This window comes from Drosophila novamexicana, unplaced genomic scaffold (assembly GCF_003285875.2).
Source record: "Drosophila novamexicana strain 15010-1031.04,08,12 unplaced genomic scaffold, DnovRS2.1 tig00004549-arrow-arrow-pilon, whole genome shotgun sequence".
NCBI classification, from domain to species: domain Eukaryota; kingdom Metazoa; phylum Arthropoda; class Insecta; order Diptera; family Drosophilidae; genus Drosophila; species Drosophila novamexicana.
In genome coordinates this window covers 1,121,852-1,149,438 of record NW_020825047.1, presented here as the reverse complement: position 1 = coordinate 1,149,438, position 27,587 = coordinate 1,121,852, and the positions used below count along the sequence as shown (strand labels likewise).

At 41.2% G+C, this 27,587-nt stretch overlaps 5 protein-coding genes across 6 annotated transcripts; 2 read left to right on the top strand and 3 right to left on the bottom strand.

The window, feature by feature from the left end:
* Positions 1-5: 5 nt before the first annotated feature.
* LOC115769223 lies at positions 6-620 on the bottom strand. Its single transcript, XM_030713936.1, has 2 exons — positions 352-620; positions 6-284 (listed from the first exon to the last, which is right to left on the bottom strand). The coding sequence occupies exons 1-2, from the start codon at positions 510-512 to the stop codon at positions 77-79; spliced, it is 369 nt and encodes a 122-aa protein (XP_030569796.1). The 5' UTR covers positions 513-620; the 3' UTR covers positions 6-76.
* Positions 621-870: 250 nt separating this feature from the next.
* LOC115769188 (protein draper) lies at positions 871-10,099 on the bottom strand. The gene is made up of 6 exons (XM_030713892.1): positions 9,945-10,099; positions 7,261-9,181; positions 5,576-5,982; positions 3,854-4,218; positions 2,477-3,040; positions 871-1,445 (listed from the first exon to the last, which is right to left on the bottom strand). The coding sequence occupies exons 1-6, from the start codon at positions 10,029-10,031 to the stop codon at positions 941-943; spliced, it is 3,849 nt and encodes a 1,282-aa protein (XP_030569752.1). The 5' UTR covers positions 10,032-10,099; the 3' UTR covers positions 871-940.
* Positions 4,989-7,235, top strand: LOC115769218 (tenascin). The gene is made up of 3 exons (XM_030713931.1): positions 4,989-5,368; positions 5,518-6,060; positions 6,912-7,235. Exons 1-3 carry the CDS (start codon positions 5,040-5,042, stop codon positions 7,006-7,008), a joined length of 969 nt encoding a protein of 322 aa, XP_030569791.1. The 5' UTR covers positions 4,989-5,039; the 3' UTR covers positions 7,009-7,235.
* A 3,445-nt stretch (positions 10,100-13,544) lies between the features above and the next one.
* On the bottom strand, positions 13,545-16,263 carry LOC115769215 (platelet endothelial aggregation receptor 1-like). Of its 2 annotated transcripts, none has more exons than XM_030713926.1 (2): positions 16,092-16,263; positions 13,545-15,431 (listed from the first exon to the last, which is right to left on the bottom strand). In XM_030713926.1, exons 1-2 carry the CDS (start codon positions 16,215-16,217, stop codon positions 13,812-13,814), a joined length of 1,746 nt encoding a protein of 581 aa, XP_030569786.1. In that variant the 5' UTR covers positions 16,218-16,263; the 3' UTR covers positions 13,545-13,811. The 2 variants fall into 2 exon arrangements, with proteins under 2 accessions (XP_030569786.1, XP_030569787.1); XM_030713927.1 differs by lacking the exon at positions 16,092-16,263 and adding an exon at positions 15,488-15,774.
* Positions 16,264-24,713: 8,450 nt separating this feature from the next.
* LOC115769187 (tenascin) lies at positions 24,714-27,587 on the top strand. The gene is made up of 2 exons (XM_030713891.1): positions 24,714-24,806; positions 25,557-27,587. The coding sequence occupies exons 1-2, from the start codon at positions 24,714-24,716 to the stop codon at positions 27,585-27,587; spliced, it is 2,124 nt and encodes a 707-aa protein (XP_030569751.1).

The following is a 27,587-nucleotide window of genomic DNA, read 5'->3' as shown; positions in this document are numbered from 1 at the left end:
AAGATATTTTTAACACATGAACAAATTTGGTTGCTTAGTTTAATGGTAGACTATTATTTAGTTTTCCTTTCCAGCGTTAATCGCCATGTTTGCGACACTGTGCCCGTTCTCTATTATAGCCTGGGGCACATTCACAGTATCCCGGCGAGAGGCATATACCATGAGTGCAATCCTCCGCACAGATGGGCTCACATTTAAGAATTTCGGAGCTGCCGCGATTCACATAGCCATCGCAACAATATGAGATCTGACGTTGCCTTAGCTCCGGATTCAGAGTATTAACACTGAAAATATATATGTATATATGATCTTGAGATCGTTGGCAGGCTTGGTTCGACTGGCTATATCTACAATTGGATCTTGTAGCAGATGCCCGACTCACGACTCGCCAGCATCTCGCGCTTCCAGTTCTCATATTGACTCAGTTTCCAGAATTGGCCAAATGTATGCCTAGGCAGTGACAATGTAAGGCAAATAATCAGCAGGCCACTAATTTTGATGTGCGAGAGCATGTTTCGCTCTTCTCCCTCTCTCTCTCTCTCTCTCTCCCTCTCTCTGGAGGTAATACACTTGCGATCGCGGGGCTATCGAGCTACTGAGCTGCGCTCGTGTTAAGCTCTGCTTTTAAAGAACTGATCTTTGTATATACTGCGCATAGATTAGAACTGAGCAGTAGCGTAGCGAAAAGGGGGTTTTTGTAATAAAGTAAAAATAACAAGGAACAGCAAGTGGCAAGCTGAGTAGTTAGAGTGGAAACGTCAGAAAGTGAATATCATGCAGAGTCCAAATACAGGGCCCCCTATAGCTACGCCCATGGCGCACTGATAAGCACAGCTCATTTCAATTTGAAGGCAACAATTTCTTTGTGCTTGACATCGAAATTGTAAATATAATTTATTTAGAGAATATATATGGGATGTAGAATATTATTATCGCCAGCCTAGACCCACCATCTGTTTGAATCGATCATGCCAGCGGCGCCCAGTATGAAATGCCTGCCCAGCAAGAGCTCGAACTCGTGCATTAGCGAGGCATTCACCCGCAACGGATTGATGGAGGCGTACGTGGTCACCGTATCCGGGGACATGCACTTGTCTATGAAGCGCGTCTTGCCCTCCAGGCAGCGGCAATGCCCCTCCGCATTGCAGTAGCCATTCTCGCACCGCTGATAGCTCTCCTCGGGTCCGGCCACCACCGCACAGCCGCACACATTGGGCGCAATGCAGCGCCCATAGAAGCCGCAGCCGCGCTCGCAGACCGCATCGCAGCGCTCCCGATTCCGCACATACCCATTGAAGCAGCGGCAATTGCCCGGCGAGACGCAGACCCCGTTCAGGCAGTCATCGCCACAGTCTGGCAGACAGCTGGTCGTGTTCTGATCGTAGCGGTAACCGTTCTGGCACACGCAGGTGGTTTGATTGGCACAGAAGCCATTCTCACAGCGCCTATGTGAAAGAGAGAGAGAGGGAGAGGGATATATACAAATAAAAACCATTCTCAAGTAACTATGAAGCTTATAGACCGATTTTTATGAAATTTCATCAGTGCTTAGTTATAAAATTCGAAAATACGCAACTACCAAAGCGCAAGGCTTTACGAATGAGTTTATTAATTATGGAGAATACGGAGGAAGTATTCAAAAAGGGAATTACTTCAAAGCTTCATACACTCTCACAGAAAGATATATCCAAAATTAGGTGTCTTTATTTCTTGTAAGCTCGATTTTTATCAAGCATATCCAAATGGTAATCATCGATCGATATAAGCAAACTTTATCTATTTGTAGCACAGGTTGGAGTTTCGATTTTAAAGTTTCTGAAATCGGTCGAACGGACGGACATTGCTTGTATGATCGGAGAGATTATATATGTATATATACTTTTTGATATACTAATTAAAACAAGTAAGAGGTTCTAGTCGGGAGCTCCCGACTAGGGATTACCCTGAACCCTCTTCTTCCAACATCAAATGCATATATATATTCTATTTTAGAAGCAATATGTCAAGTTTGGTGATTGGTGATTTATTATTTACCGATTTGTATCGATTGCTTGGAAACGGAGTAAGTTATCGATTATCGGAAACAAATTCGATCTGCGCAGGCACTAGGAGCACCTACATCTAAAATTTCTTTAGATCTTATAGGTTCTGAGATCCTTGCGTTCATACAGACGGACGGACAGACAGACAGACAGATCGGCTCGGCTATTGATGCTGATCAAGAATATATATACTTTATGGGGTCGGAGATGCTTCCTTCTGCCTGTTACATACATTTGGATTTTGCACAAATACAATATACCCTTGTACCCATTTTTCAAGGTATAAAAAATTTATATATAATAAAAACTTTCGGAAATCAAAAATGAACGCGAGTATGAAAATCAAAATTGTTTATAAAAAACTTTTCATTTGTTGTAATCCTGAATTATTGGTTCAACCTATATTCATACCCATGATTGAAATAAGTACTCACATGTAGCAATTGATTTCGCAGGAGCTGCGATTCATGCGTTTCTGGTAGCCCGGAAAGCATTCGCATTGATTGGGCGCCACGCAGTGTCCGTAGCCGCAATCGGGTATGCACATGGGCTGACAGCCGAGGGCATTCGATTCGCGTAGTCCCCGGGCATAGCCCTCAGCGCAGACGCACTTGCCCGGCTCTAGGCAGACCTCGTTGTGGCCACAAGTGGTATTGCACTGCGGCTGGCAGAAGCGTTTCGAGCCATCCAGCTCGTAGCCCCGTTCGCAGCGGCAGGTGCCATTCAAATAGCACTGGCCATGGGGGCAGCCCAACGGGCAGGTGGGCACACAATCGTTGCGGTAGTTGAGCACAAAATCCGTAAAGCACTGACACCGTCCACCCGGCAGACAGAAGCCATTCTCCTGGCAACGCTCCCCGCAGTCCGGCACACATCTCGACCAGTCGTACTCGTATCTGCGCCAGCCCTTGCAGCAGACCTCGATCACATTGAAGTACGGATTTGTGCTGCTATTGCCCACGATTTTGAGCTCCTTGTCGTACTGAAAGAAAACCGCTCTGCAGGAAGAACACAAGAATTTGATAAAAACTGAACAAAATGTAAATAATGCAAAATAATTCAACTCGGTTATCAAAATTGTATTTGGGGAAAAGAGCGCAGGTATCCAAAACATTAAAATTCAGTGTTTATTTCTCCAAGATATGCTCAATAAATTATATATATAAATTTCGTGGCAACGTGGAGAGATAAACAATTATTTCGACATTAAAATGATAAGTTTTTCATATACATTTACATGTACCGCAAATATGAAGTGTTTTGCTTTTAATGTGTCCTTCTGACAGACATGGTTGTACCCAGGAAGTTATACTATATGGTATGGGAGATATACCATATATATAGTTGGTAAGACCTCCATTTTCAAGGTAAAAATAGGGCATTAAAATATATTAGTTTGGCTAATTAATTAAGTATACTCCCGAAAGAAAGCATTCTAATATGCGAGGGATCAGTGTACTTTCTGTCTGCATAGCCACACTCGACGTACTGAACACAAAGTTTTTTAATAGAGCTTCCGTGAAGGTAAAAAATGTTGATTTAAATTTAATTAAAATAATTTTTTTTTAAATATAATTAGATTTACAGATTTGTTCTAAATGTTCAAAACAAAAGTAACTTCTTTTGTGCAAGACTTTGAAGTATTTACATTATATATATTTTTTCTATTTAAAATTATTTATGATTCAATTGAAATATCGCCCAAAATTGTTTTCACTAAAAATTTTCAGATAGTATTAATTAATAAAAGCTTTGTTTGGGACACCTAAATATTCCATAAACATTTAACTCTAATCTCTAGCTGTACTTACGGCACTTCCCGGTAGCATTTATCCGGATAGACGCCTCTCTGGGGCAGTGATAGGCCTTGGGGTATGATATAGGGTTTACGTGTGGATGTCGTCGAGGAATAGCGTCGCTGCTGGAGCTGCTGCTCGCGCTGCTGCTGCAGCAGCTGCTGTTGCTGATGCAGACGCAGCTGCTCGTCGAGCAGCTGTTGCTGCAGCTGCTGTTCGTGCAACTGCAACTCCAGGGCGTGCATCAGGCACAGGTAGATCAGCAGTAGACCGGCCTGCAGGGCCACAGCGCGCAGCAGCCTGGCCATATTCAAGCAGTTGGGAGCAACTGATTTGTTTCCTGTTTGACTCGATGCCAATCCAGTACGTCGCCTGTGGCACTGCAGCGTTCAAGTCTCAGTTGTTTACTGTGTGGCAGCAGCCGCAGCCGCAGTCACAGCCGCAGCCGCAGCCGGAGCAACCGCGGCAGCAGTTGGAGAAACGGGTCAGCGCTTAATCGCAGCTGCGAGGGAAGCAGCGATAAGCGGACGGGCTTTCAATTAAAAATATTAGCAAGAGACGGCGAACCACTAGATTTATTATGAGTACTTGACAGATCTGTAAAGCAAGACAGAGTTAGAGAGAGAGGGAGAGTGAGAGAGGCATATAAACATATAAATATCGCAAGCTGTTGCGTTACGTATACGTAGCAGTAATAATATTTTGTTGAAAGGGTATAAATTTGTAAAAAAAAAACTTAATTAAATAAGATGTTGTATGCTGTTTTTGGACCATTATTAATAAATATTGTGCGTATAAATATACTTTGAAATAGTTTAAAAAAGAAGAAATAAATAAAATGTATTATGTTGTGCCCTACAATTATTAATGGATTTTTAAATTAAGATTTAAGATTATAAGAAATGATTATGTTCTTTTGGAAAGTTTAAATAGATAAACAAATAAAACTCGGCGGTAAACAGCCTAATAGACCCACAATTCTCGAGGAGCCAGCTTAGTTAGTTGGGAGATTTGAAATGCCAATGAGAACATGCCCGAAATGCTGGGTCTAAACAGCAAAACAACTGATAAGCGGTCCACAGTAAATTACTGGGGCAGTGGAACGCAAGCGAAACTTGAGATCTCAGTTGGAATTTAGCAAGTGGTTTGCAAACAACGAAAACTGAATCGAAAATAAAAGTGGAGGACGTGGGCCAACAAAATGCGTACTCTCAGGCATGCCCAGGGTCTGATCCAGTTGCTGCTGCTGATGTGCCTGGCCAGGATTGGGGCGCATGTGCCCAGCTACTCGGAATACGATGCGCCCACTCGCTATGACAACAGACGTGCGCAGCAGGAGGGGCGACGCTATGCAGGAGTTGGCCACAGGCAACAGGCTGCCCCACAGACACTTTACCAGCGTCCGGGCGCCCTAAACTTTGACATGGTGGACCAAACGGTAGCCCAGCAGCCGCGCAGGCGTGAGTATTTGCTGCGTGCCCATGAGGGCGTTTCGAGTCGTGACCAGCACAAATGTCGCATTTGGGTACCGTAAGTAGCCGCAGACTATTTTTACCTATTTAGATGAACAGTGAAAGCTCTCTAGAGCGGACCGCCACAATTTCAAATGACTGTCCGCCCAAGAGACGTTGTCCGTTAGTTGAACGTATTTTTAACAAAACTGTTTGTCTTGCGTCTAGTCCTGAAACTGTGTCCAAATATCCGCTGGCCAGTCTCATCCAGACAGACATGGCCAACAAGCTGTCCTCGATCGAGGTCTGCTGCACCGGCTACACGCCCACTCGCCTGAAGGGCGTCACCGTCTGCCGGCCCATTTGCAGCTGCCAGAACGGTGGATGCCGTGTGCCCGGCGAGTGCGATTGCTATGAGGGCTTTGTGCGCAATGACAATGGGGACTGCGTCTTCGCGTGTCCCATTGGCTGCCAGAATGGACGCTGCTATCTGGATGGCAGCTGCCAATGCGACATGGGCTACATGCTGGACGAGAGCCGTCGCTTCTGCCGGCCCATCTGCAGCAGCGGCTGTGGCAATAACCCGCGTCACAATTGCACCGAGCCGGAGGTCTGCAGCTGCGCCAAGGGCTATCAGTTGACTAATGAGGGCTGCCAGCCTGTTTGTGACCCGGACTGCGGCATCGGTGGGATCTGCAGGGACAACAATCAGTGCGACTGCGGTCCTGGCTACACGCTCAAGGATGGCGTCTGCCAGAGCGATTGCTATCAGTAAGTATTTGGATACTGTCAATAACAAATACCCTGAACCCAAGCTTCATTCTACACATATACACATTCTACACATATACCTTGACGCAGCGGGTCTGCTTCTTCCTTTTGTAGTCCCTGACTTAATATGAGAAATTAATTCTTGATGAACTTCATTTTTCATAGTACGGTCTTTAAGATTTTTACAAAATTGCACGCAAAATTGCTTACATACCAAATCGTAAGGCTCCACCTTTCAACATGGGTTTTCTCCGGTAGAAGTATGAGGCGATAACCAATTCGTAAAATATTTTGGATATGTTTATTCTTAAGTTTGGTGTATCTAACTCTTATAGTTTTAGAGTTATGCCTAAAAAACTATGTCAAAATCGATATTTTCGTTATCAGGAAAATTTTAAAAAGCTAAAAGCTCACTCTCCGTACGTTACATGGGAATATAAATTTTAAATATCAAGTCTCTGGCTTTTATAGTTTCCGCAATCGAATCGTTTCCACAGATGGTAAACGGACAAAATCATCTCAGCTGGTTGCCTGGCAAAAAAAAAAAAAAAACAAAAACTGCTGCCTTGAATTTGGTTAGCTACTCTTAACAGATTTTCCACATGCAGCAAGCTTAGACTTCGGTAAGCATCGGCTTAAAACGAATTTAAAAAAAAAAATAAAAATATACGACAATCTTTGGATGGTCGAAGATTAAATATCCAACGCTTAGATAGAAATTAATGAGAGTTTTGATCTTGGCTTAAACTTAGTTTATATAAAATATATATTAGACAGAAAATATCAAGATTGAGTTAAATGTATAATGTATTTATAACACAAAAATCTTACTTGACTTTTATATTCCACAGAAAATGTTACAATGGGATTTGTGTGAGTCGCAATCGTTGCATCTGTGATCCCGGCTTTACGTACCACGAACAGTCCACGATTTGTGTGCCCGTCTGAGAGTTAGCTTGCAGAAGCTTACGATCGATTGCTTTATTATAATTGTTATTATAAATAAAACATAATTTCATTAAATTTAGATGTGATGTGATGTGATGTGATTTAACAAATACTTAAGACATTTATACTTATTAATCCAACTGAGGCGAAAAACCAGGCAGGATAAATGCCTATAATGCTCGACACAGATCCTCCACAACAGTTTAATGATAACAATATTTATAATAATGATAAAAATATTAAAATTGTCTTAAGTATCATGGACATAGTTGACAATGCTGAGTCCATCGACTTGCTGAGCAAGCGCCTTCTGGCGTCTGTGACTCAAGTAGATGTGGCTGGCCACAATCACGACCAGCAAGAGGATGCAGCTGCCCAGACACCAGGCCAGGATTGCTGGCCATTTAACTGCACTGCTTTTAATCTGGTCAACGTTGAGTGCTGCCTCGCCAGCGCTCAGGTCCCTGGCCCTGGGTGCGTCCACGTGACAGACCATGCGCTGCTCCTGCTGCCCATTCGCAGCCGGGCAAAGCAGCTGACCCGTTGGCTCCACGCACCGGCACTGGCCAAGTTCCAGGCATGGCTGGTCGTAGGCATCCCTGCAGATGTTGATGCACTTGAGCGCAGTCTGCGCCGCATCAGTCAACACGTGCCAGCAACGGCAGCCGATGCTGCAATTTGTCCAGGGCTGCTGCAACAGCTGCTCTGGTTGATGGTCAGTGGTGGCCACTGTCGTTGTCATCCAATCGGTGGTCGTTTCTAGCTGCAGCTGGCAGCCAGCTGCAGTGCTCTCGTAGCCGGGATAACACTGGCACAGCTCAGGCGCCACGCAGTCACCATTGGAGCAGCCGTGACTGCAGTTGGGCTTACAGATGTTGGTGTTCGCTCCGTCTGCGGGCACATAGCCCGCATTGCAGCTGCACTCATCAGGCGCCCGACAAGTGCCATTTACACAGCTCGTCGAGCAGCTGGGCTTGCACACGTGCTCCAAGCCTGAGCCCATTGGACCCATCGGCTCATGTCCTAAATGGCAGATGCATAGCTGGCGCGCCATGCACGTGCCCAGCTGGCAGGCTGGCTCACAGATCGGCTCGCAGATATGCCGCGAATCTGGAGCGAACCGATGTCCAGGATCGCATTCACAGATATCGGGTGCGATGCAGCTGCCATGTACACAGCTCTGACTGCATTGCGGCTCGCAGTTGTTGTTGGGGCCCATTAGGTAGCCAGGGTTGCAGGCGCAGACCTCGGGCGCAAAGCAAGCGCCATTTGGACAGCCCTGACTGCAGGTGGGTTTACATTTTTGCTCAGCCTGCGACAGCTCATAGCCGGGATAGCATTCACACACATCGGGTGCCACACATCTTTCATAGTCAAAGCAACCCTTTGGACATTGGGGTTCACACAGATTTTCCTTGTTTTGGACATAGCCAGGGCTGCATGCACACAGCTCCGGTGCCAGGCAGCTGCTGTGCTCCGGACATCCTTGACTGCAGACGGGCTGACAGCTACCTTTTACGGAACTCGTGTAGCCCTCATCGCACAGACATTCTCCTGGTCTGCCGCAGCTGCTGTGCTCCGGACATCCTTGACTGCAGATGGGCTGGCAGCTACCTTCCTCGGAGCTCGTGTAGCCCTCATCGCATTGGCATTCTCCTGGCTTGAAACAGCTGCTGTTTAGCCCACAGCCCGCATCGCAGATGGGCCGGCATGCTCCATTCTCTTGCATGTAGCCCTCGTGGCACTCACAGACATTGGGCTCCATGCAGTAACTGTTTGTGCCGCAGCTGGGCACGCAAGCAGGCAGACAGGCTGCTTCGGGTACGGATCTCTCATAGCCCAGCTCACACTCACAGGTATCTGGTGCCGCACAGAAGCTGTGGTCTCCACATGACTGAATGCACTGCGGCAGACAATCGTGTGATTGGTCGGTCCGGCTGAAGCCCGCGTTGCATTCGCACACGCCCGGCGACTGACAATAGCTGTGTTTGCCACAGCTGTGGCAAATGGGACTGCAATCTGCACCAGAATATCCAATATTACAGCTACATTGTCCCGGAGCGCTGCAGTAGCCATTGCTAGGACAACCTGCACTACAAATGGGCTTGCAATTGAAATCTGAGCCTTCATAGCCATGACAGCAATAATATTCCGTCTCATATCTGTATTTAGTCTGCGGCATAATAATATAAAATATTTTAGTTATATTACTAATAATTATAATAATAATAATAATAATAATAATAATAATAATAATAATAACAATAATAATAATAATAATAATAATAACAATAATAATAATAATAATAATAATAATAATAATAATAATAATAATAATAATAATAATAACAATAATAATATTAATAATAATAATAATAATAATAAAATTAATAATTATAATAATAATAATAATAATAATAATAATAATAATAATAATAATAATAATAATAATGTTAATAATAATAAAAACAACAATAAAATAATTATTAATTTTATAGTCAGATAAAACAACAAAAATTTTGTTCTCGACTCAAGTATGAAAGTTTTAATAATGTGGTCGAAACTCCTTATTCTGATAAAAATTATCATGTTTCAGTATTTCTTTGTAATTCCATATACTATTTAAGAACTTTATTCATATTGATTTAAAGAGTAATAGATATTTATTTCATAAATTATTCACACTTATTTACACAAATTTTCATAGAAAATTAGAATATTCTTTTCTTTGGATTTATTTGTAAATCAAATTTGTTTCATATTAAATAATAATAATTCAATTAATGATCACCAGAATTTTACAAGACTTGGCCTCTATGTTATAACAAAAGAGTTTTGAATATCAATCAGACTGAAATATTCCAGAGTCATGTAGTTTTTGAACAACAAAAAAGTATATATAATAAACAGTATGAATTAACATTTTTTGGTCTAACCTCGGGAAAATAGCGCAATTCAGTTCGTTTTTTAATTTTTCCCAAAACCCACAACTTGTACGTAATTGTCACGGTTTTTGGCACCATTTCAGTGTAAGATAACTTTTTCAAATGAGTGCACAGCTTTGTTGAACAAAAACCAACAAGGACAAACAACAAACATGTCCTAAAATTTAAAAACTGCATTGTTTAAAATATTAAAGTACGTATCACGAGCACAATTCAAGCACAACTGCTCGAAGTCTGAGAGTCGGACGGTCACAAAATCTACAGTTTTGCAAATACATCCGTTTATTTTGATAGGCGCTACCCAAAATAGTGTGTGTGAAGTGTATATTAGTTATATTCACCCATTCGTCTGTTTTTTGTATTTTCCAAACATGGACAGAAAACGAAGAAAAGCCTACATTGTTATATATTTAAAAAGTTTTTCACTGCGTTTCCGTGTAAGTTTATGTACCCAATAACTGGCGTTAGGGTATCTAATAGTCAGCATTTCCCTGTTTCTATATATTTGTCTTGCTAGCAGGGCCTAATCTCTAGCTCGCCTTTAGGAGTATCAGTCAATTATTATTTTCTTGATTCACATTTAATTTATATAATTTATATATTTTTCGGAATTTTGTATTTTGTATTATTTTAATAATTTTAATAAAAATAATAATTGCAGCATTATAATAATTAAATTAATGATATAGTTCCTCTTATTTTTCCTCTGATTAAAGCAATTAACTCAACATAAGTTTGATCTTACTTTTGGGCAACTGATTACCAGTTCGGCTGATGGTTAAAATAAGTAATATCCTAATAATGCGCTTAATTTACCTAGAGCTTGTTTCATCGGTATTAATATTTGGTAAATAAACATCATCTTGGAAACATACCTCTGGTTGCAATAGGTATTCCTTTCGGTGATTCCTTCTTATAAAATCATACCATGTCGGGTAATGAATGCTCGATACTTTTTTTCTCCTCATACACACACATGATCCATATGCCTTTGTACTTGTAACATGATATAAAATCAACAGAAATCCGATCAAAAAATAGTAAAAACTATACATTATTTAACTATTATCAAATTTGATACACCAAAATTAAACTTGTATTCAGATCAGAAGCGCGTTTTAAACTCAATGAGACTGGGATCTGTTTTGGAACTTGACTAATGGTCTATGGTAATACTGACATCCGTTAAAATTTCTTATTGCTTGATAAAATCAAATATTGCAACTCAAATACATTGCGAAAGCTTTGCTGAATCATTCGATAAGAGAAAATGGCATTAAATATTTATAAACAACATTTAAGGAACATTTCTTGTAATAGCTAATAATACTATTAAAATGAACACAAGTCTCCGCCGACTGATTGTAATACCAGTAGGAGACAAAGAGTGAAGTGAGAGAGAGAGAGAGAGAGAGGGAGAGAGAGAGAGAGAGAGAGAGAGAGAGAGGGAGAGTTACATATACTGAAGAACATGCTTCATATATCAAATTCCGTATATGTTATCAACTGTAGTACTGAAGACCTTGGAACACATTAGAACTTTATCAAATTCAAAACACACAAGAAAAAAATAAATCATTATGTGGAAAGTTTATATTATATTAAATCTTTATGTATATATCTATATATATATAAAACTGTTTGTGCTGACTAACTGACTAATTGGTGATCTACGCACAGCCCAAACCGTAAAACCTAAGAAGCTGAAATTTTCACTGTAGTTACCTTATGTGATGAAAGGCACGCTAAGACGGGGCTTTGGGAAATTCCACAAACTCCGCAAGTATGGAAAAATCGCGAAAAAAGTTTATATGAAACATTTTGTTTACCATCCGATCGGCCTCAAGCTCAATTTCAATGTTCTTTGGGGGTGTTTCGCACTGTTTGGAAACTCTATCCCTTCTTGGTGGAAATGGGTGTCAAAGATTTGCTGCGCTTAAATTTATTTCCAAGGATCCAAAAGAAAAATCATTTGAGACCTGTTTTACATTTAACGCAGAATTAAAAAATCAATTCAAAGATTTTTTTGTTGACGTACATAATGCATGCGTGTTCCAACGATTTGGGAAATTCCACCCGCAACAGTGGTAAATTGGAAGAAACCGTTTGTATGAAAGCTGTTTATTTACCGTCCGATCGAAATTCATTTTCAAAAATTTTTGAGAACATTTATTTTAAACGTGCCACTGGCAAGGCCGGGCTGTCCCCGCTAGTATATATGTACATATATATCTTAAGATACATTATATATTTGTATATCAATGGAAATAACAAAAACTTAATGGGTTTTGCGTTGCATTGCATATTTAAGAGTTTGAGAGTTACATAAACCCACGGCTTGGTCACTATAAGACATGTAGATAAGATATAAAGATGTAAAATAAATTCTATATTTTATATATAACAAGTAAGAGGTTCTAGTCGGGAGCTCCCGAACCCTGAACCCTCTTTTTCATCCTACATCAAATGCATATATATATTCTATTTTAGATGCTTTATGTCAAGTTTGGTGACTCTAGCTCTTATTTTTTACCAAAATTGCCCAAAAAACAGGATATCTATATCGATTTTTATCGATTGCTTGGAAACGGAGCAAGTTATCGATTATCGGAAACAAACTCGACTGGGCGGGAACTAGGAGCATCTACATCTCTAGCTCTTATAGGTTCTGAGATCCTTGCGTTTATACATACGGACGAACGGAGGGACAGACAGACGGACATGGCTAGATCGACTAGGCTATTGCTGCTGATCAAGAATATATATACTTTATGGGGTCGGAGATGCTTCCTTCTGCCTGTTACATACATTGGATTTTGCCCAAATACAATATACGCTTATACCCATTTTTAATGTGTTCAGGGTATAAAAACTAGTATACAAAAAATATATTTATTAATACTACTATCGTGTAGAATTTATGCATTTCTTGTAAGCTGAAAAAAAAGCACTTGAAATCAGTTATATTTAAAATGCAGGCATTAAGGCAATCAATTGATAAGTCATTCAATCATTGATTCAATCAGTTAGTTAGTCAGTCAATCAATTTATTTACCCATCCCTCAGCCAATTGGATAGTCAATCGAGCAGCTGCTCACTCAGTTAGTTAGTCATTCATTCAAGCATTCGGTTAAGTTAGTCAGTGAGTGAACTAGTCAGTCATTCAATCAATAGGTTATTCAGACAGTCAATCAGTCGTTGGCCAAGTATTTAGTCAATCAGTTAGTAAGTCCTCCTCTCAGCCAATAAGAGTAAGTGAGTCAGAAGATCGAAAAATCAGTCATTATATCAGTCAGTCAATCGGTAGGTCAATCAATCAGTCAGTCAGTCAGATCAATCAGTCGGTCTGTTAATAAGTTTTCAAATCGGACATTCGATCAATTAGTTAATCCATCTTCCAGCCAATAAGATAGTGAATCAGATGGTTGATAAATCAGTCATTCTATAAGGCAGTCACCCAGGGCGTCATTATTTCAATGACTCAGAGCAAATAATGTTTCATAAAGTTTAGGATCGGGTATATTTTAAATAATACGTAGAGATCAGTATTTTAAGTAATATATAACATCTATATTATCCTGTCATTATACCGAATACCTCAATACTTTCGGTTGGAAATTAAATATGTTAGATTATTTAAAATGTGAACTAAATTTAAAATAAATTGTTTAGCGCTGAACACGCAGCACACTCGCCTTATGATTTATTTTTTCTACTATTTGAGGTTTTTTCGATGCGTCACAAAAAAACCGCATGAAAAGTTGTTACTAAGCGCGTCAAATTGATTCATGCTAATTTTAATAGAGAAAAACATAAATTTCTTTTCTTTTTTTTTCTGTTAAACATAGAAAAGGGTTTTTAAATATCTTCCGTAGTAAATGCGGTATTCTGAATACCCTCCACACTCGTATCGTATGGGCGCAGATCAATAGTACGCAGATCCGAACCAATCGTATCCGTATGGGAGCAATAGGGGGGTTTCGTATAGCGCCTGACAAGCACAAAGGCCACACATGAGGCAAGTCCAGCGATAGCCAAAAAGCCGCAAATGCATATAAAGACGATGAACCAGAGCGAAGTCAAGCTGGAACAGTTGCGATTAGCCGCATCATCCGGCTTATAGCCGGGAATGCATTCGCATTTTTCCGGCTGAGCACAGTAGCTATTGTCGCCACACTCCATGCTGCACTGGGGCACACAGTGATTGCCCTCGCCCAAGTAGCCGGGACGACAGGCACAGTTGCCCGGACTGACACAATAGCTGTGCTGCTCACATTGCGGCGCGCAGATGGGCGCGCAGCTGCCCTCCGCATCCAGCTCATAGCCCGCGTGGCACGCACATACGCCCGGTTGACTGCAATAGCCGTGGACACCGCAATATTCCGGGCAGCTGGGCTGGCAGTCTTCGCTCTCGGCATTAGCCACTCGCTCATAGCCTGCCTGGCATTCGCATTTGCCCGGTTGGGGGCAGTGCGTGTGCTTGCCACATGCCACACAGAGTGGCCTACACTTGCCCTGCTCGGACATCTGATAGCCTGCCAAGCAGCTACATTTATTTGGCTCGCTGCAATAGCCATGCTCACCACAATCCTGCTGGCAGCTGGGTTGACATGCGCCCTGCTTATCCCTCTGATAGCCAACGTCGCATTCACAATGTTCCGGTTGCGTGCAGCGCGCATAAGCACCGCACTCCATGCTGCACTGGGGCTGGCATCTGCCCCAATTGTCGTCCGCATAGCCCTCGTTGCACAGGCACAGCTCTGGCCGGACACAGTGGCTATTTAGGCGGCACTCCTTGGAGCACTGTGGCTCACACTTGCCCGTTTGATTTCGCTTGTAGCCGTCGAGGCAATTGCAAAGCTCCGGCGCTTTGCACGCCTCGTTCGGTGCGCACTCTTTGCCGCAGATGGGCTGGCAAACGCCCAACATATCTTCCTTGTAGCCAGCTAGGCATTCGCATGCTTCCGGTCGGGCGCAGTATTTATTTAGCGCACATGCCTTGGAGCAATGTGGACGGCACAGCCCCTCCGTATTCCGTTTGTAGCCCGCCTTGCACACGCACTGCTCCGGCTGCACGCACTCCTCATGTGCACCACAGGCCTTACATATGGGCCGACACTGACCCTGTGCATCCGACTGGTAACCAGCATTACACTCACACTGATTAGGCTTGGCGCAGTGTTTATGGAGTCCACAATCCGTCTGACAAATGGGTTCACAGCTTGTCGCATTCTCCGCGGCTCGCTGATAGCCTTTCCAGCAGCTGCAGGCACCAGGCTTGGGGCAATAGGTGTGTTTGCCACAATTCTGATCGCATTGCGGCATGCAACGTAGCTCGTCATTTATAGTTTCAAATCGATAACCTTCCTGGCAAACACATTCCGGCTGCTCATTCCATCCGCGCTGTACACAATTCGCATGACGACTGCACCTGGGCATACATCTGCGTGGACAATTCGCCGGATATTCTCTGCTTACCTATTGGGTGAACACCTTTATTGTTTATAAGGACATATATATTTATGTTTTTATACTTTTGTAGAGAAATTTTCTAGTTGTGCGGTAAAAGACAGCTTCGACATCATTAAGTAGAGTGAAAACCATCTCAGTGACCACTCCCATTGGGCGGACAACCCTGCCAAATTATAATGTATCCAACCATATCCATCCTCCCGTTATTAGACAAACACTTGGAGAGTTTTCACTTTATATTACGTAAAACAACAGACAGCGTCGTTATAGCTAGCCTCTATATATGAAGGAAACGATTGGATCGGACCACTATATTAAATAGCTGCCATGTACCTATGGCCTACCTATGGGTCAGAAATAAATTTGTTGTATGCAAAACTTTTCTGTTTCTTAAGATAATACATAATTCTATATCTTATATCTATATTGGACTACTATGTTTTAAAGTTCAAGAGAAAGAGTTTGTGAAATGCAAATTAATTTTTATATATAATAAATATTCCGATTTGCAAGCTATCCTCACTAAACTCTGCCATACTGAGCTTCAGTAATCTGCTCACATGTCTGCAAAACCGTCACAACTCTACAAAAGTATTTGATCTTTGACCTGCCATAGATTCTTTTTATCCTTCTTTTCATTTGAGTCTAGTTTTATGTATATCATACCACTGTAACGTTGAAATGCTCCATGATTTTCTTTTCCCGCATCGCACCATTTGGACCCATTCGAAAGTGATTCACCACCTCCGAAACTGTTTTGTTTTTGGCCACCAGCACGGGCAAACAGTTCATATTTGGCGTATCATCGCACAGAATGTAGGTAAAATATGCTAGGAGCAAGCATATTGGAAACACCAAACGCCCGACTCTAGACATGTTTGCGTAACGCGATATTTTCACAATATTCCTTTATGTAGTTTGCTTTCCGAACTTTTATGTAAAAGTGATTCATGACCAGTGTTGCGTGCCTTTTATAGCCTGGATTTCGTAACCGCAGAAATATGTTTGATTCGAGACTATTACATTTAGTTATATAAATATATTTATATTTGTGGATATTTAAAAAGATTTGTAAACAAAATTATATTTGCGTGACTCCTGAATGGAAAAGTAGTACAAAAAGTGCAAAACACCACGATAATGAAATTTTTTAATGATATGTACAAATTAATTTAAGCTGATCGCAGGGAGAAATAGTTTTATGAAATTTTTTTTACTCATTCATTAAGATTTGATAGTCAGCGGTCTTATACCACTGTGCATTTAGTGGGAGGGCTCTGAATAGAATTGTCATCCAAACAACGCAGACTTTCGAAGTTCTTAATTGTTTCAACTAGACAGACATCCAAAGGATTTCTCATCGGGATCTATCGCAGATCATCGCTGTAGCAACTCACATGTACACTTACAAATATCTTAAAATACAAAAGAAAACCATCAGAACAAAAAACAAGTACAAGTATATTGAAAACATATTAATCACAACTATTTACAGATAAAACAAGACAACAGCGCTACAACTATACACAATAAACTACATTATGTATACACATATACACCTTCACACACAACACAAAGCAAGTAAGAGGTTCTAGTCGGGAGCTCCCGACTAGGGGATACCCTGAACCCTCTTCTTCCAACATCAAATGCATATATATATTCTATTTTAGAAGCTATATGTCGAGTTTGGTGACTCTAGCTCCTAATATTTACCAAAACTGGCCAAAAAACAAGATATCGATATCAAATTTTATCGATTGCTTGGAAACGGAGTAAGTTATCGATTATCGGAAACAAACTCGATCTGCGCAGGCACTAGGAGCACCTACATCTAAAATTGCAAGTCTCTAGCTCTTATAGGTTCTGAGATCCTTGCGTTTATACATACGGACGGACGGGCGGACAGACAGACGGACATGGCTAGATCGACTCGGCTATTGATGCTGATCAAGAATATATATACTTTATGGGATGGAAGATACTTTCTTCTGTCTGCTACATACATTTGGATTTTGCACAAATACAATATACCCTTATACCCATTTTTAATGGGTTCAGTCCGGAAAACAAGCGGGATTCTTGAGCAGAAAAACTAACTCCCTTCCCTATATAATCATTATTTCAATCACAAAGTCCCTGATTAAATTCTTAATTGACACCGGTTCGACCAACTCATTCATAGACCCTTCTTTTATACAACCAGAATATCGAATTACTTCAAAACACCCCATTTCGTTCAAAACTGTTTTAAATAGCCATACCTTAACAGAAACAGTTTCAATCCAAATTTTCAAAGAATTCCGCGATATTCACCCACATTTCAAAGGCCCCTTGGTATGGACTGGAAAAACAAATCAGTTAGAAATAAATAAATATTTATCACAATTTCAAGCGGCATTTATAATGCTTCTAACGGACATAGCCAAATAGAAGTTGTTAAATCATCCGACTATGACCAAGAATTCTACCTAGAACATTACACGCTTAACCCTACGAAACAAACGATACATTGAGGCTCACCAATCCTTACTGTCTAAATCAAATTGAAACAAAGCACTTTAACAAACAAGAAACACGATCCCTTATCCAATTATGCAAACAATACACCGACATATTCTAAAACGATCCCAGTTTGGATACTAGCAGAAAAATGAAATCAAGACCAAGACCTAAAAATGGAGATTAAAATAGATTACAGAAAACACAACAGAAAAGACAATATCAGACCGCTTGCCCATTTCCAGCATTAACGATATTTTAGGTCAATTGGGAAAATCAAAACAATTTTTCAATCATTGACCTGGCCAGCGGATTCCATCATATAGAAATGAATAGTAAAAACAGGCAGAAAACAGCTTTTACCATTGAAAGTGCTCATTTTTAATTTATTCGTATGCCTTTCGGCCTGAAAAACGCCCCAGAGTCATGGGGCCACATTCCAAAGAGTCATGGGCAATGTCTTGTTGTGTGTATATGCCTTAAAAGAACACCCATATACAAATATAAAGTATGCGGCACTTTGTTGCATACAATAACAATTATACATTAAACAAGCCCAGAGCCAGTTTATGTATTGGCTCCGGCTCGTATTACGCAGCGCGGTTCACTAGCCACTCTAGCTGACCGTTTATACTTACGCTGAATTTCCCACGCTCCGTCTGAGCGCATTTCATGAGCAACATATATGCTCACTAACACTGGCATATGCAAGCTACTCACTCTCCCTCTCTTTGTAGCTGTTAACCAATAACAGCATAAGTATAAACATATATCCATGGGTTAAGCGCAATATTTTACTTTGAATAAAATCATTCTCAACACCCAAGTCAACCAGCACTAACGTGCTTTTGTAAAATCATTATTAAATCCAAACATTACATGGCGACCGTGACAGGACACGCATCCCTGCCTGGAGGCAGTAGACCAAGTGAAAATGGAACTTCATGGCCAACAAAGAGGCCATCTATAATATCCAAGTGGAAAAGGAACTTCATGATCAACGAGAGGCCATCTATAAGCATACCGCATTCTGAGTGAGTAGCGAGTGAGTGTTATGGATCATAAACGCGGTGGTTTACAAAAATATAATTAATAAAAGAATAGCGCACCTAAGGTGGCTGCTATACACAAAACAGCCGACACTCGCATGGTCGACAGCTCAGAAGTTACAAAATGAGCTCAACTATCTGCAAAATGAAATTAAGCAGAGAAAACCAAACACCACTACTCACTCAAATCTAAAAGCTATAACAAACCAAACAACTAATAAAGTTACACCCATTGCCGCAACCAGCCTGCCAAAAGAAACGCGAATGTGCCCACAGGATTGCGAAGGCCCACTCGACAGCTCCTGTGCGAAGACCAGCACCGGTACCGCTAGCGCAGCATCGGAATAAGTTCGAGAGGCACACCGCAACTTGCGCATAGGAGGGAGCATCAGCGTGCCACATCCGGCGACGCCCATCTAATGCAACGATGAACAAAAGTTGAAGTTATATCCATAATAACTTTTAATTAAATACAAAAAAAAATTATTGTAAAATTGAGCGGAAACACCTCCGCCCGATTAGCAGCATAGCCCGTAAAGCTATGCTAGGTAGTTTTTGTGTTATTAGCAATATTGAAACCTTGAAACTAAAAACATTGGCATTTAAAACTAAAAACACTATATGTTACATAAAAACATTATATGAATTTAAAAATTTTAAATTAATTTTTATAAGAAATTTTAATTAAAATAGGTTCGAACGAATCCAAGGTTGAACAAGTAGGAGTTTCTAGTCGGGAGCTCCCGACTTGGGGATACCCTGAACCCTCTTCTTCCAGCATCAAATGTATATATATATTCTATTTTAGAAGCTATATGTCAAGTTTGGTGCCTCTAGCTCTTATTATTTACCAAAATTGCCCAAAAAACAGGATATCGATATAGATTTGTATCGATTGCTTGGAAACGGAGTAAGTTATCGATAATCGGAAACAAACTCGATCTGCGCGGGAACTTGGAGCACCTACATCTAATTTTCTAATAATAATTTCAAGTCTCTAGCTTTTATAGGTTCTAAGATCCTTGCGTTCATACATACGGACGGACGGACACACAGACGGACATGGCTAGATCTACTCGGCTATTGATGCTGATCAAGAATATATACACTTTATGGGGTCGGAGATGCTTCCTTCTGCCTGTTACACACATTGGATGTTGCCCAAATACAATCTACCCTTATACCCATTTTTAATGGGTTCAGGGTATAAAAAGTTCTAAAAAATATAATGTCATTCTCAACAAGCAATGGGTCATATCGCTTGACGCGATTACCATTTGGCTTTAAAAGAGCCCCAAACTCATTTCAAAGAATGATGACAATAGCATTTTCTGGTCTAGAACCATCGCAAGCATTTCTTTATATGTATGATCTAATAGTAATCGGTTGTTCCGAGAAACATATGGTCAAAAACTTAACTGATGTTTTCGACTAATGTAGGAAATTCAACCTAAGACTACATCCGGAAAAATGTTTATTTTTCATGCATGAAGTCACATTTTTGGGACACAAATGCACTGATAAAGGAATCTTGCCAGACGACAAAAAATACGACGTAATAAAAAATTACCCAGTCCCACACGATGCGGACAACGCAAGACGATTCGTTGTATTTTGCAACTACTTAAGGCGCTTTTTAACAAGATTATGTAAAAAAGACGTGAAATTCGAATGGACGTCTGAATGCCAGATCATCTCAAAACAGCACTAATAAATCCAACCTTGTTACAATATCCAGACTTCACCAAAGAATTCTGCATAATAACAGATGCAAGTAAGCCAGCGTGTGGAGCAGTTTTAACTTAAAACTATAATGGACTCCAACTTCCAATTGCATACGCATCAAGATCCTTTACTAAAGGAGAAAGTAACAAGAGTACAACTAAACAAGAGTTAACAGCTATTCACTGGGCAATAACACATTTTCGACCATATATTTATGGTAACCATTTCACGGTAAAAACGGATCACAGACCACTAACTTATTTATTTTCAATGGTCAATCCAAGTTCAAAATTAACACGTACGAGGCTTGAATTGGAGGAATATAACTTTACGGTAGAATATTTGAAAGGTAAAGACAATTACGTAGCAGATGCGTTATCGAGAATAACCATCAAGGAGCTACAAAATATAACAGGAAACATAATGAAAGACAAGAAGACAAGAATCCTGCGCAGGAGAAAATGAAATAGAATTGCCTAGGCAATCTATAGAAAAAGCTTTAAGGCCCAAAGTGTACCGAGTCATTACCAATGACGAGGTACGAAAAGTAGATGATCTTACATGTAAACAATATGACATGTTTTCTTAAACATGGCAGAAAAATTACAGCAAGATACGATGTTAGCGATTTATATACTAATGAGCCATTGATTTAGATCAATTCTTTCAAAGGCTTGAAACGCAAGCCGGCATATTTAAAATTAGCCAACTCAAAGTGGCACCGTGGGAAAATATCCTTGAACACGTTTCAATGGATAATTTCAAGAAAATGGCCAATCAAATATTAAAATCTTTAAGAGTACCGCTGCTCCACCCGGTGACCCAAATAAATTCTGAAAAAGAAAACGAAGCACAACATATCTCATTCTACAGTTATTTTTCAAAAGGAGGGAGATGTAGTATGTGCATATATTGAGGGTACACTGTACCGATAAAGTAACATCGGTTAAGCATAAATATATCAGCAACACCTTGTTGCAGTACACAAACAAAACCATTTCAACTGAGCGTGTAATATGATCATATATATATATATATATATATATATATATATACACATATATGTACATAAGACTCTCTCTCTCCCGATTATGCTGATAAGACAAAATATGTATGAAGCCGCTCCGCTGCTGGCGTAACCGGCAGCGCAGCTATGCGGTCTTAGTCATAAGAATATATTGAATAAAACATTCTGAAAACTAAAGTCAACCGGCACAGACGTGCCCGTGTATTGAACTATTGGCATATTAGATGTCGTGGCCGTGTATTGAACTAATGGCCTATTACACACCCATATACCGGGATAGATTTTCTTAGTTTGTCACAGTCCAGCCTATTAATTCAAGAGCGATCGTAAATATCAAAGCACCTATACTTCAATTAATAAACATATTTCCAAAAATAAAGACTATCAATTGCGACAACAAAAGTCACTCAACTCTGAAACCATTAGATCCATTGCAAACAATTTCAAAATTCACCTCAAGTTGGCGACAAAGTTTGGTTAAAATCAAACAAGCGACTTGGATGATATGCTCAGATGAGGTTATAGAGGCCGATTTAGGCATGACAGTTCTTAAAGGGGAGAGTGGTCCATAAAGACAGCATTAAGTAAGCAAGACCACTTTTCACTTTTTTTCTGTACCAATTCCAAAAAACGTATTATTTTATGTTTTAGGCTTAGGAAGCTATTACCCACAACACTTCTGACGATCATTGTCTTTGTTTTTGACACCTTGAAACTCAACGATTACTCACACTCGAACTACATGCCCACAATAGATGGTGACAATAGATGGTAACAATCTGGGACGAATGCGGTTAATTAGGACATACAACTAACGTGACATCATACGAAATCTACGCCGACGAGACCAGAAATACCAGAAATGAGACATATTGTCGCTACGAACCTCAGACACATAAATACATTACTAGCAACAATAAAGGTTCACTATCGTCATGTTCGTAGTGTAAGTATACTGGGCACCTCACTAAATGTAAGAGCAGAAAATCATTATTTTAACGAGTGGAAACAAGTTAAGTTCAAGGAAGATCAGCTAGTAAATTCAGTAAATAACCAGATAGAAATAAACACCAAAATTCAAAGTATGCTTAACGAATTTACAAACTCCTTAAACGCCATTTAGAGAACAGACAGTCTACACGGAACATTTCTATGAAACAATTCTGGCAAAAAATAGAATGGGAATAAAAGTATTCGAATATTTAATACTCGAAATAACTTTGTCAAAGGTAAACCTGATCAGCCCTACAATTCTGGATGATATTGATGTTAATGAAATAACGAATGATCATCTCACGATTGCCAGTGTAGCAGATATTTTAGAAGTCGCTAACATCATAACATTCTACAACGAAAATGTATTGTATTTTCTTATTAAATTCCCAAAACCAAAATTAGTTTGCAAAAAAATTAGAGTTTATCCAGTCCAGCATAATAGCCAAATTTCAGATTTCATAGAAGGCAATACGGTCGCTGAGTGTAGTCACGAGGCGCCAAGTCAGCATTCTGTCAATGTCGCGCCCCAGACCATGGACTACGTGGGATATCTTTGAGTTATCATTACAGGCATAGTTGCCCAATAAATAAAAATATATAACTCAACACTTTGTTAATGTGTACATTAATACATAAATATCATAAGTTCAGTTTATAAGAAGCGGTCAACAGGCAAGATAAAAATACATAACTTAAAACTTTGTTAATTTGTACATTAATATTTTGTGTGCACCTTTGGAACCCAACATCTTGAATTCCCATATTTCCCCCTGAAACTGATCGATGTTAAAAATTATGAAAAAAGAACCCTAATTAGACATATTTAAATATCATACCTTGAAACACAATTGTAACTTAATTTACTAGTTTACAACTCAATTAAAATTTTAAAAATTTCTAATAAATTAAAAAAACTGTTACTAAACAGTGCTGCCAAGTTAGTATGTAAGCAGTGCTGCCAAGTCAGTTAATTTAATTTGCAATATATGGCATTTAACTGCTTGCTACGCTTTGGTCACACTGTTCGTGTGCAGGCAACATAACACTGTCTGCCAATGCTCCAATCAGAATTAAAACGAACCTAATTTAAAATGTCAAATAAGGTTTCGCCCTTGCTAAAATCTTACTCTGGGAAGTTTAAACAGATCTTACGAGTAATATACAGACTGCATTTTGTGGGCCACCAAACAAAATTAATAAACTAGACTTCTCTACATTTAATAATTATACACAATTACTTTAAATGTTGTAATCTTAAAGAACGAAACCGAATTTCATTAAAATACACTGACCCATATCATCGGTCTATATACAAGGCCATAATACAACAGCCATTTTAATCAAAATTGTGTGCATTATATTAAGATCAGTTTTCTTTTGTTGATCTATATCAATCCAAGCTCTGAGATCGATTCGTTAGATCGTTTCATTAAATGCTTAATTACAATATACATGTTGTATTATTTATAAATAAATATGGGTTTTGATGTTCATAGTAAATGCTCTTTAGGTCCGATAAGCGAAATCTCTGAATTCAATGTTAAGGACCTCAGCGACAACTTGAGGCATATCGCAAATACCAGTCGGCTATTGGAGTAGGATGATGTCGTTGTTTTGGCCACACTGGGTTCAACAAACGCATATATAATAAGTATATATATGCACATATATACATATATAGTGCATATATAGCTCTGATAAGCACAAGCACACACAAGTCCGGTCCAGTCTGTCTGCAATCCAATTCCCATTTGTCAGTTTCATTTGTTAATTGTGCATTAACGCGAGTGGTGCGTTTTTTTGACAATTAAAATTACCAGAAATCCAAAGGGAACAAAAATGTGGCGCCTACTAATTATAAGTTTGACCAGCTCTATACTGATCTGGCTACAAATCGATGCCTGTGTGGAACGTGTGCCGTAAGTTTACAATTTCCCATAAAAAAACGTTCAAAGTGATCTAAGTCGTGTTCAATTTGAAAGGGTCGTGAGAATGAGGATCAATGTGGTGACCATGCGCAAGTATCAGGGCCTGAGCAACTGCACCCACGATTGCGGACCTCTGGTGTTGCGACCCATTAAACAGGTGTGTATTATACAAAACACGGCTAAGAAAAGTGAGAAAACAAAAAGCAAAAATCATTTCGGTTTAAGCCGAAACTAAAATTTGTGTTGTGTAATTAAGAGAAAATTAATTTCTTTGTGCGATTTAAAAGTTTAAAATATAAACAAATGAATTTCTTTCTCTATACTAGTCCGGCTTGAATTATAAGAAAATTAATTTCTTTCTTTATACTAACTAGTGTTTAGTTCTCGAAAGTGTTGAGGCTAGAAGCGGTTTAATATCCTTGCAGAAATATATCATATATAGGAGCAATAAAAAAGGTTGTTATGCAAAATAGCAATTTTTTAACGATAATGCGGTCTGATATTTATAATATTAAGCTTATATTTAAGATGCATACGAAACGTAATAATAAATATGTAAAGTAAAGGCATCTCGATAATTAAAAAATGGGTTTTTAAAAAGAATTTTCGTTTTCGAACGTGCATTTCTATAACAACTATGAAGTGAACTGTAATCTGGCTGATTACGAAATATTTACTACCTGATAGAGAATGTGGTATATAGGTAAACTTTTTTGACGATGGCCTTTAAACTAAGGGACTAGGACTAATTGGCTGTTGATACTGTTGATCAATAATATATAAACATCATAATCGGAAGGGTCACCTTCTATGCGTAACATAATATATGATTAAAGAGAATTTTTGATAAGTAGATCTTAAATAACTTTCTCCGCTAATCTTATTAATTTTTTTATTTTCCAATCAGAGTCATATGTCGGAGGAGCTCGTCTGCTGTGCGGGCTACGAGCGCAGTCAGGAGAAGTATGTAAAGCCTTACCCATTACTTGGGACTAGAATCGCTGACTCTCCCTCGCCCCTCCCTCTCTCTTTGTCTTGCAGCGGCGAGTGTCTGCCGAAGTGTCATGATTGTGGCCCCAACGGCAAATGCCTCTCGCCGGAGGTTTGCCTGTGTGACCAGGGCTACAATAATCAACAGAATCGCAGCGTCTGCCAGCCGGAGTGCAGTGAGCAATGCGAGAATGGACAGTGCGTTGCGCCGGATGTGTGCCAGTGCCTGGAGGGCTATCGAATGCGCAACGACAGCAGAAGTATTTGCGAGCCGATCTGCAGCGACATCAACGATTGCACCAACGGGCACTGCGTGGCGCCGGAGCGTTGTGCCTGTCACACGGGCTACGAGCGCAACGAGACGCTGGGCAAGTGCGTGCCCATCTGCCAACACAAGTCGGAGCACAGCGATTGTGTGGCGCCCAACAAGCTGCGCTGCCATGCCGGCTACGAGGGTCACTGGGACAACCATTATCGTTGCGATCCCATCTGCAGCAGCGGCTGTCGGAACGGTCTCTGCCTGGAGCCGGAGCGCTGTGCCTGCAATGTGGGCTTTGTCCATGTGAACAATCGCATCGATGCCGGCTGCGAGCCGGTGTGCCAGCCGGCCTGCATCAATGGCACTTGTGCGGCGCCCAATCATTGCCGATGCCAGGCGGGTCATGTGCCACTCAATAGCTCCCAGGCGCACATCTGCACGCCCAGCTGCCGGCAGGACTGTGAAAATGGGTTCTGCAATGGACCCGGTCGCTGTGAATGCCATGAAGGCTACGCAAAGCTATCGCCGCATCGCTGTACACCCATTTGCCATCCTGCCTGTGGCCACAATGCGCGCTGCACTGCGCCGAACACCTGCAGCTGTGAGGAGGGCAATGTGCTGGTCAATGGCAGCAGCATACATTGCGAGCCGTACTGCAGCAAGAGCTGTAACAATGGCATCTGCAGTAGTCCAGAGGTGTGCAGCTGCCTGGCTGGCTATGAGGCGGTGACCGAGTCCTATTGTGAGCCCAAATGCAGGCGCTCCTGCATCTATGGCAGATGTGTGGGTCCCGATCTGTGCCGCTGCTTTAACGGCCATCGTCCCAGCGCCCGGGATCCGTTCGTCTGTGAGCCCATCTGCAGCGAGCCATGTGGCCATGGTCGCTGCATTGCCCCAGAGATCTGTGAGTGTGATCCGGGCTATGCGAAGCGCTGGCCCAGCGGCTCTTGCGAGCCCTACTGTACACAGAAGTGCATAAATAGTCGGTGTGAGGGCGGCACCGGTCGCTGTCGCTGCTACGAGGGCTACCAACTGCGGCCCGGCTCCAATTCCATCTGCGATCCGGTCTGCACGCCCAGTTGCAAATATGGCAATTGCGTAGAGCCCAACAGCTGCGAATGCTGGCAAGGCTATGAGGACACCAAGCTGCATTATGTGTGTGCGCCCATCTGCCGGCCCGCCTGCGAGAATGGACGCTGCACGGCACCCGGCCGCTGTGAGTGCAATGCCGGCTACGTGGCAACCAATTCGAGTGCGCCGCATTTGTGCTACGCCCAGTGCCAGGAGCGTTGCATCAATGCCGAATGCTTGCGACCCAATGAGTGCGCCTGCCTACCCGGCTACACCTTGGTCCAGGGCAGCAGCACGGAGTGTGCGCCCGAATGCAGCCAGCCCTGCGACGTGGATAGCGTCTGTGTGGCGCCCGAAATCTGTGAGCAGCGGCCATTTCGAGCTCTTACCACGGGCGGAGCCGGCGGTGTCTCCAGCTGGACCATGCTTGGTCTGGCGGTGCTGCTATGCCTGCTGCTCGTAATGCTGCCGGTGCTCCTGCTGCGCGAGTATCTGCAGCGTCGTCAGGCCAGGAGGGATAAGCAGCGTGTCCATCTGATCGAGAATCCCAGCTATGGTGTTTGCCTGGCGGCCAGTGATGAGCTGCCCGGTGACCAGGAGATTGGATTGGGCGATTAA

Excerpts from the sequence above, each read along its gene's own strand:
- LOC115769218 (XM_030713931.1), top strand. The coding sequence starts at position 5,040 with ATGCGTACTCTCAGGCATGCCCAGGGTCTGATCCAGTTGCTGCTGCTG. Across the intron at positions 5,369-5,517 it reads AAATGTCGCATTTGGGTACC|TCCTGAAACTGTGTCCAAAT; the intron begins GTAAGTAGCCGC and ends TCTTGCGTCTAG. Across the intron at positions 6,061-6,911 it reads TGCCAGAGCGATTGCTATCA|AAAATGTTACAATGGGATTT; the intron begins GTAAGTATTTGG and ends TATATTCCACAG.
- LOC115769223 (XM_030713936.1), bottom strand. The coding sequence starts at position 512 with ATGCTCTCGCACATCAAAATTAGTGGCCTGCTGATTATTTGCCTTACA. Across the intron at positions 285-351 it reads ATCTGCTACAAGATCCAATT|TGTTAATACTCTGAATCCGG; the intron begins GTAGATATAGCC and ends ATATATTTTCAG.
- LOC115769188 (XM_030713892.1), bottom strand. The coding sequence starts at position 10,031 with ATGGTGCCAAAAACCGTGACAATTACGTACAAGTTGTGGGTTTTGGGA. Across the intron at positions 3,041-3,853 it reads AAATGCTACCGGGAAGTGCC|AGCGGTTTTCTTTCAGTACG; the intron begins GTAAGTACAGCT and ends TTCTTCCTGCAG. Across the intron at positions 1,446-2,476 it reads TGCGAAATCAATTGCTACAT|GCGCTGTGAGAATGGCTTCT; the intron begins GTGAGTACTTAT and ends TCTTTCACATAG.
- LOC115769187 (XM_030713891.1), top strand. The coding sequence starts at position 24,714 with ATGAGGATCAATGTGGTGACCATGCGCAAGTATCAGGGCCTGAGCAAC. Across the intron at positions 24,807-25,556 it reads TGTTGCGACCCATTAAACAG|AGTCATATGTCGGAGGAGCT; the intron begins GTGTGTATTATA and ends TTTTCCAATCAG.
- LOC115769215 (XM_030713926.1), bottom strand. The coding sequence starts at position 16,217 with ATGAACTGTTTGCCCGTGCTGGTGGCCAAAAACAAAACAGTTTCGGAG. Across the intron at positions 15,432-16,091 it reads AGCATTTCAACGTTACAGTG|GTAAGCAGAGAATATCCGGC; the intron begins GTATGATATACA and ends TTCACCCAATAG.